This window comes from Lagopus leucura, unplaced genomic scaffold, assembly GCF_019238085.1.
Source record: "Lagopus leucura isolate 7727_CA_CO unplaced genomic scaffold, USGS_WTPT01 140-8_obj-0_obj, whole genome shotgun sequence".
NCBI lineage: Eukaryota > Metazoa > Chordata > Aves > Galliformes > Phasianidae > Lagopus > Lagopus leucura.
In genome coordinates this window covers 1-9,289 of record NW_024964148.1, presented here as the reverse complement: position 1 = coordinate 9,289, position 9,289 = coordinate 1, and the positions used below count along the sequence as shown (strand labels likewise).

Below are 9,289 nucleotides of genomic sequence, written 5' to 3'. Positions count from 1 at the left end.
TCCTATCCTATCCTATCCTATCCTATCCTATCCTATCCTATCCTATCCTATCCTGTCCCATCCTATTCCATTCCATTCTACCCTATTCTGTTCCGTCCCATCCCACCCCATTCCGTTCCATTCTATCCTGTTCTAAATTCCCCTCCGTTCTAATTCCATTCAATTTCATCCTATCCTATCCTACCCCATCCTACCCTACCCCATCCTAAATCTCACACCATGGGCACGCACAGCACAGCTGCAATTCTTTTTTAACCCTGCAGAACATCTCTCCATCCACAGTCCCAGCAGAAGACGAGCTGTTTGCAGGCAGGCAGCTCCCTTTGGGCTATGGAAAATAATACGGTATGAGAATATCACGTAGCTCTTGTTTCTCTAAATAGTTTATTTTTTCCACTGCCCCACAATGGCCCTGGTATTGCCTCTCTTCCTATTACTCTTTGTGTCATATGCAGTTAATTATTCATCCCCTTGTTGCACTGCTGCTCTGCTCCCACCTCCTGGTGCAAATGGCTTCAGCTCCAAACTTGGGCTGCAACCAAAGAGGATTCAGCAGGAATGAGCTCCTTGCACAGCACAAGCCACGTGCCAAATGCAAGAAATTTAGGCTGTGGCTGCTCAGATTAATGACCTGCATGGCTCCTGGCCCTGGCTCTGGTCTGGGTGTTGATGCTGCCAGCAGGGGGGGGTCAGCTGCAGCTGTGGTTCTGCTATGGGGACAGATACCCACAACCCAGAGGTGCCCCATCTCTGTGCCACCATCACAAGGGAGCAGTGCTGGATCTGCCACCAGCACAGCTGCACTTACAGCTATGGAGCAGGAAAAGACAAGGGAAAACAAAAAGTATCTCTGTGATCCTTTCTTCATTCCCTCACAGAGCAACACGGGTCTGCAGGTCAGACTTCCCTCTCAGATGCTTGGAGCCAAGGAGGAGCAGCTGGGGGGGGGGCACAGTGCTTCCACACCCTGCTGGGTCTCCTCCACTCTCCCACCCCCAGGCTCTGCCCAGCCACTTCCATCCTATTACAGAGCTATTCCTGGCCATGCCAAGCACCTTAGCCCTGTGCTGCTGCCTCCTTCCCAGAGCCACCACACCTCCTGTCCCTCTTTTAGAGCATCAAAACCTCAATACCCCACTTGGCTGTGTCACCAAGCCCTACAGCTTGGCTAATGCACTGCTGTACCTTCAGGCAAATCACAGTGATTTCTGACCCCTCTGGGCTTCAGCGAGCAGACACTGCTGACCTCTATAGACCAAAAACCCCTGCACACCACTGCCTCTATTTCTGAATTCTTTCCTCGTTATTTTATGACAATTGCCCACCCAGCACAGCTCTGCCATTCATCTCAACCTCGGTGTGCCGTGCTGCCACGGTAATCTCAGCTCTTTCATAATTAACAGGGCTAAACACTGGATGGAAATAGCATCCTCTCTATTAGCTATGCACAGAGTGGGTTAGAAATCATGTTGGGGGAGTGGGGGGTGATCTGCAGCCTTGCTGTGCTGTTCCCTTGCCATTGTGCCCCAAGCATGGGCACCAAGTTTGCTTCTTCCTGCATCCATCACTACACCTTTCTCTTCACTGGGAATACACCAGCTGCTCTCCTTGCTGTCTTTCCAAAGCTGGGTTCATTTTGGCTGCATCCTGCTGCTGGCAGACAAAGCTTTGCTTTCACACCTGGTGGAGGGGAGTGAAGATCCTACGGAGGAATTGGGACTTTGTCCTCAAACCCAGGTGAGATGTGACCCATGAAAGAAAGGGGATTTTGTCCCTAAGTTCAGGTGGGATGTGGCACCTGCTAGCTAAAGGAAGGGACCAGGAGCTGGATGTGCTGCAGCGTGCTGGAATGGTTAACAGAGGGGATCTGGGGTTGTTCCCCAGCTCTGGAAGCTCATTCTCTAAATGCAGTTGTATAATCAATAAATGTGAGGGTCTAGGAGAGGTGCAACCAGGCTCCACTCCTTCCAACAACGCAGGTGAATTACCTTCACCTGTGCTCCCATGGCTGACTTATTGCTTGCCTCCGAGGTTCAGGCTGTGATTCAGCAGTTCCCATACAGCATCCATGGGCTGGGATGTGTGGCTGAGCATCAGCATCCCTCATCTGACCTCAGTGTGCACTGTGCTCACCCCTGTCTGGGTTATCAGCAGGTTCAGCATCTGATGAGCAATTAATAAGGTGGGCAAATACCTGCTGACTTGTCCCTTAGAGCAACAGATGACCAGCTCAAATGAGAAACTTCTGTTGAGATAAATCAGTGTCACTGGTCTCTGAATCCTTCCTGCTCTTCCAGAGGAAAACTTGAACACAGGAGAGGAAGAGGTGGCATCATTGGGTGGCATCAAAGCGATCTGAACTTTGCCAGGTTCACTCCTGTGCTTCTCAACTCAACTCCAGGCTTGGAATTCAGCACATCCCTGCCTTCTGCAACCCCACGAGGAGCACAAACTCCAGCAGCAGCCGGGAGGGATCTGCGCTCTGCAAACCCAATACACCAGGAGCAGATCCACCCTCATCTCTATGGCTCTGTACCCCCCCCAACCATCCCATAATAATAATCCCTACCTTATCAGCCAGGCTCTCACTGTCCTCAGTGAGCAGATAGACGGCCCCGCTCTCAGCCAGCAGGATGGCAGTGTCAGTGGTGGAGGACGACCTGGGCCGACCCTGATGCTGATGCAGGATGGCGGTGAGGCTGCTGTCCTGGGGAGCTTTTCGGATGAGGTGTGGGCTGCCCTTCTGGGGGTCCAAGGAGCCACTCTTGGCCCTCCGGCTTCCACTGTGAAGGCTGGTGCCACGCTTGATGGAGGGACGGGAACGGATCTGCTGCAGCACCCGGTTGAAGGCGGTGGGACGCGCTGGGAGGTCGTGCAGGGAAACGGCGTAGGAGACGCGGTGCATCTCAGGGGAGCGCTCCTTCTCGTCGGGGGATTCGTGGTCAGACAGCCCATAATGAGGTGGCAGTGAATCCTGTGAGTTCTGGTGCTCGCGTTCCCTCGACCGCCGGCGGCTGTGGAAGAGGTGCTTCAAGCCGTGGCCGAACATGGAGCCCTCAGACAGCTGCTGGATTTTCTGCAAGGAATGAGAGGAGAGAACGTCCTGTTATTGTTCAGAAGGATGGCATCAGCTCACTCCCATGGCCGTGTTTCAGCAGTTGGAGGTTACAGAGACAAGTGACAAATGTCCCTTGGGGGTGTCCCCAGACAGTGCTCACACCAGTGCTGCGCCAAAACGTGATGTGTGAGGGCTAAGAGCTTCTGGGGGGGGGGGGGAGGGGTGAGACCCCCATTTTCCAAAAGGACCTGCGTGGGGGAGCCAGCACAGCTGCAGGCACCTGAGCGAGTGCTAAACATTGATGGTGTGCAGAGCTGGGGACACGCAGGGTGGCTCAGGATGGCTCAGGGCTGCAGCTCCAGCAGCACCCATAAAAGTCTCTGAAGGAGCAGCAAAAGCATGCAGAAAGCCACACAAACCTCCAAGCAACCCTAAGGGCAGCATGTTTTTAGTAGGAGAACCCACGGTCCCCCCCAGCCCCACAGCATCAGCCCCAGCATGCAGTAGGGATGGCACCCCTCCTGTGGTCTGGGTGCTGGAACAAATCTACTGCTGATTGTGGCCACATAACTCCAGAGCAGTTCCTCACAGTCACTACAGTGCCTGGACAGCATCCCCAGGAGATGGGCACTGTGGGTCTCCAGACAACGATCCTGGCCCTGCTGAGGTTCAGGGGAATTTTGCTGCTGATGCAGTGCAGCAGAGATTTCTCCCCAGGGAAACTGGTTCCCATAATTGGAGCACTGTCATTTACTCATGCTTGAAAACAAGCATGCAGGGAGCTACTTATAGCTTTTGTGGCCACTTGGCAAAAGCACTGGTTTCTGAGATGTGACCTTTGGGAGCCACAGACGACCACGGGGCTTCACATCCCTACAGGAGGGACCCCATCTCCTAAGCCTGCAGATATGAAAGCCCAGCATCCATGAGGGGCTCATTCTCATCACACGTGCAGGATGCACAGGGGATCACAGAACCACAGGATCATGAAGGCAGGAAAAGGTCTCTCGGATCACCCAGTCCAACCCCAATCCATCCCACTGTCCCCATTGACTGCGGCACCTCCAGGGTGACCCCCTGGGACCCCCTGTGACAGTGACCCCCCCCCCCCAACCTCCCACCAGGGCAGCCTGGTCCAGTGCTGACCACTCTTATTTCCTAACATCCAACCTGAAATGGGGGTGTTACACAAGCACTAAACACTACAGGGAAAACCTTGAATCCTCCCATTACCCATCCATAATGAAAACGCATGCCCTCCTGGTTCTTCCCAAAAAGTCTGTAACGGATCCACAACGCTGGATTGCTACTTGGGGAAATTGTGATTTAAATTTTATTCTATTTATAGTGTCTCTATGGAAACAGAGGCAGCATTAGGTGGGTAATAACCACAAAGCTGTGGATTTCTGTCACCAAGGGTACGACGTAGCCTCAGATGCACAGTTTGCCCTTTAGGAAGTCCAGGTGGAAAGGAACAAGCAACACCTTTCCTTGAGGGAAAAAGAAAGAAAACAAAGGGAAAGGTGCAATAAAGACATTCTATAGCAGCTGCATTGGGTGGAAGCCAAAACAAAAGGGGAAAAAAAAGGAAAAAGAGGCCAAAAGAAGGGAGCAGGATCCTGGCATTGCTGGGCTGTGGATGGAGGGCTCGCTGAACTGTGGACCTGTTGGCAATGAAGAGTGGTCCCTGTGAACATGCTGCTGCTCTGCAATACTTATTGCTGATGTAAAATCTCTGTTTTTCTTGTGTTGCTCCGGGATGTGACTGCACTTCTACAGCAGAGGCATTTTTCTGGCACAGAGCTGCTCGTGGCTCGGAACAGATTGTCTACATGGGCTATTTTGGAACTGCCATTGCTTAATAACTGATGCAATGGATATGGAGGTTAATCTTGCTGTGCAGGCAGCTGTAAACCACCAAGATTATTACCAGAATACACATACACACGTATTTATTAACACAGGTGAGGTCTCCTAGTGATGCCAGGATCTGGTTTCCATGGACTGCAGAGGAGCAGCTCCTGGCTCACATCCCTGTGCCAGTGGATCAGACCTGGGGTATCAGCTGGGTTTGGCACAGAGGAACCTCATGGTCCATCACCAAAGGTTTTCCAGCTCTTTGATGGGCCCTGCCCTGACATTTAACCCCCATTCCTCAGGTTTCAGATGCACAAGGCGGGGATCTTATCACCATGACCGTATAGCAGAGCCACGCGCCAGGTTCAATTATTATTATTATCACTATTAATTATGCATATCCCTGGCATGCCCAGAGGCTCCAGCCAATATTCTGCAGCCCATTGGAGGCACTGCATAAAGAGAGTGGAAAACTACCCCACTGCATCCCATTGCATCCCACTGCATCCCATTGCATCTCATCCCATCCCACAACATCCAGCACCTCAGGGCACCAGGGGAGGACAGGACCCCTCGGCCACAAACATATAGATGTTCAAAAATGGAAAATAAAGCACTCCCCCCCCACGCTTCTCCTCTTGGGGACAGGATGAGAGAACAAACATGTGACAAGTGTTAGTCATGTTGCTCCGTGCACTACCGAAGTGCTGTAGTGATGTAGTGCACTGCCTGCAAGCAAATCTGCACCTTTGGCTGCAACTGCCAGGTGCTGCTGCAGTTGAGGAGCTCCGGACCCCAAATCTATAGGGCATGGAGAGGAGCTGGGAGTCACTGGATGATAACATGGAGGGCATCAGCCTGTGGCTGTCACCTCTGCATTGCTGTTATCAACCGCAGGGATGCTGAAAGCATGCTGGGGTCCTTGCTGCAGCATCTGAACATCATGGGAAGATGCTCTCCTTTGGGGGGGCTAGGGGCTTAGCAATCAGCCCCCATGGGGCATGAGGAGCTGTTGGGGTCCTTGGCATCACCCTGGGAGGTGTGGGTAAGCGATGCCCTGGGGAGGTGATGGATGGAGCTGCTTTGGTGACCACGCTGCTGCTGGAGCTGTCTGACAGCAGCTCTGCTCTGGCAGCCACAGGGGATCCATCTCACCTTGGCGGTGTCCTTTTAAGACCAAAATACGCTTGGAAAATTGTTCGTGCGATGGATTAAATAGAAATGTACCAGCGGGTTGACAATAGGTGGCTGGCGACCTTTATGGAGAGGAGTTGTCCTCTGCGGCCTGCCTGCGAGGTTCACAGCTCAGCCCACCACAATCCCACCCCACTGCTCATGCCAAGGCCCCCAGGGCTGCATGGTGGGACCCCCTGGATGGCTGCTCCCCATCACACGGGGTTGGGTCAGGCCCAAAGAAGGGGAAAGGCTGAGGACAGCACTGTGGGGTCATCGCTGCTCTCAGCTTTCGGGTTCAGAGGAAGGAAAAGCTGGGGCGGCGCAGATGGAGATGGTGAAACTGGAGATGGAAACGATGCCAGGTTTCAGCTTTCAGCCCTCTGACAGATTGGACCATTTGGGAAAATAGAGAGAAATACACCCAGATCTGAGATGCTTGGGGACACAGGAGTGGGAGCTGAGCTGTAAGTGCCCCTGTGCAGAGACTGGTGAGCCCAGAGCTGCAGCCAGGAGGCTGCAGTGTTTGTATGGCTCCAGCCACTCTGCTGCAGAGCAGAAATCTCCGCCACCCAACATGTTTTTAAGCAAAACTATGTGTCATGCATCTGCTCTGCTCCTTGCCAGAACTTTTCTTTTCTTTTTTTTTTAAACCTCTTTTTCCCTAATGGAGCCTTTGCTCTTAGCACAGGCTTGGGGTTGGGGAAAGGTAAGCTGTTGGAGCTATGCTGGGGCTTGGGGATGGGCACAACACAATGCAGCTCTTTGTTTCCACGTTCCCAGCTCAAAACTGTCCCAGCATACAGAAGTTCACACCTGAGGCTCCTTCACTGCCCACTGGGAGCTGAGTGTGGGGCTGTGAATCTGGGATTGGGCACCAGCCTGGAACAGCTCCAGAGAGACCTGGGGCAGGAGAACTTCTAGATGATTCCGCTTCCTAAAGATGCCACTAATGGCAGCAGTAGGAATTGGTGGTGTTGGTGGAAGGGCCAGCACTGATCTCCCTTTGGGAGCTGCGGGCAGCACCAGGACGCAATTTTTCCTTCACGAAGCACATTTGAGGATTGACTCCATACAGGCAATTAATTATTGGGCTACAAATGCGTTACGGGGAACATCAAGAGGTAAACCTGCATTTGGGCACCGTGCTTGCATCAATAAAATCAATGGCAGCCTGGTCACTGCCATGAGCTGGATGTGGCTGAAGATGGGCTGAGCTCCAGCTCAGCACTGGATGCGCATCTGAGGGATGCAGGTGGATTCCTGGGGTTGTTTGGGCAGCGTGGGCAGCTGCTGGGACTGCTTTACCCCAGCAGCATCATCACTTGCAGGGACATGCTCATCCCAGGGGCATCTCCATCCCAAGAGCATCCCCAAACTGAGAGCATCGCCATCGTGGGACCATCCTTAGCCCTGGGAGCATCGTCATCCCAAGAGCATCGTCATCCCCAAGAGCATCCTCATCCCAAGAGTATTTTCATCCCAAAAGCAAACCCATCATTGGACTATCCCCATTGTGTGGCCATCTGTACTGTTGGGGGTCTCTGTGGTGGAACCATCCCCATCATGGGACCAATCCCATTGTGTGGCCATCCCTACTATTGGGCCATCCCTGCTGTTGGGCCATCCCCATCGTGGAACCATCCCTACTGTGGGACCATCCCTATTGTGGGACCATCCCTATTGTGGGTCCATCACCACCGTAGACCAATGGATCCAATAGATCCATTAGACCAATCCGTTAGGATCCGTAGACCAATACGATGGACCAACCCCATCGTAGGGCCATCCCTCATCCTTCAAGGTGACACCTGTGGCAGCACGGGGACCACATGCTGGTGCCATTGGGACCCACCATACCACACATCCCTCCAGCACCCCCACACCCCAATACCAGGCTCACAGGTCACTGCCTGCCCCAATAACCCCACGGTTACCCTACAGACAGTCCCAGCAATAACCCGCAGGGACCCTCAGCCCCCCCATTTCCCTCCCGTTGCTCACCTTCAGGTCGGGGGGTTTGGAGCGCGGCGGGGGACCACCACCACCCGCCTCCGGGACCACCGCCGCCTCCCCGGTTTTAGCTTCCATGGCTGCAGCTCCGTGCTGCTCCCCCGCGGCCCCGTGTTCCTCTTCGGGTTGCTGCAGCTCGTCCGAACGGCACCGCTTCATACCGCCGCTCCTCGCCCCCGGGATGCGGGGGCTTCTACGGCCGCGGTGGCGGCGGCGGCGGGCGGCGCCCGGGCGGCCGCTGCGGAGCCCTCGGGCTGCGCGCCGCCGCCCCGCCCGCTCCTGCCCCGCCGTGACCGGGCCGGGCGGCGGCACCGCGCCGCGGCGGCTCCGCACCCGCCGGCATCCGCGCCCGCACCGCCGCCGATCAGCGCTTGAGTGGCGGCCGAACGGACCAATGGCAGAAGGCGAAGGGAGGAACCGGAGGCGATGATTGGTGGACGCGCCACGGAGCTGTCGCGGAGCGCGGTGCTGAGTTAACGCGGCTCGGGGTGGCGTCGCCGCCGCCTCCTCCTCGCGGGACTTCATTTCCCAGAGCGCCCCGCGCGCGTGGGCGAACTACAGCTCCCGGCATGCCCCGCGCGCAGCGTCCGTTGCTCTCCTCCCCGTTTGCCCCGCGGCGCTCCGATAAAGGTTCCGCGGCGAGCGCGGCGCCGGTTCGCTGAGGCGCTGCCCCGGAGGAGGAAAGCGGCGGCGGTGGCGGTGGGGGGTAGGGGAGGCGGGGGGGGGGGGGGGGTGGGAGAAGAGAAGAAGGAGGCACGGCCGCTGTGGGGAGCGCAGATCCCTCCGGGAGGGGAGGACAGGCCGCAGCCTGGCGGGGCCGGAGCGTCCCCCGCGGTGGGGAGGGGAAAGCGGGACGGACCCGGAGGAGATGGAGGGCGAAGGAGCCCCTTCGTGGCGGGGTGGGTCCGGGGGGCTGATCCGAGAGCTGTGCCGTTCCTTCGGTCATTACAACCGGCACCTGGCGAGGCTGCAGCATAACCTGAGAGAGACCAAGAAGTTCTTCCGCGACGTTAAATATTCCCAAGGGAATCTTTTCGTTTCGGGGGTGGAGATCGGAGAGGGATCCACGAGCGGGGCCGGCGGAACGAGGGATGGAGGTGAGTGATGGATGGGGGCAGGCCTCAGAGTGGGGTCTATTGGAGGGAGGGAGGGCTGGGGAGTGGGGGGTGTGTCTGGGTGTGGGGGAGG

General features: G+C 55.7%; 1 protein-coding gene across 1 annotated transcript in view; it reads right to left on the bottom strand.

The window, feature by feature from the left end:
- The window catches only part of TMCC2 (transmembrane and coiled-coil domain family 2), a 20,235-nt gene extending 11,932 nt beyond the window's left edge, over window positions 1-8,303 (bottom strand). The window contains exons 1-2 of the mRNA XM_042891870.1: window positions 8,093-8,303; window positions 2,570-3,076 (exon numbers count right to left, since the gene is read on the bottom strand). Coding sequence (XP_042747804.1) covers window positions 2,570-3,076; window positions 8,093-8,260 — 675 coding nt within the window. The 5' untranslated portion in view covers window positions 8,261-8,303. The remainder of the gene's footprint in view (window positions 1-2,569; window positions 3,077-8,092) is intronic.
- Window positions 8,304-9,289: the final 986 nt, after the last annotated feature.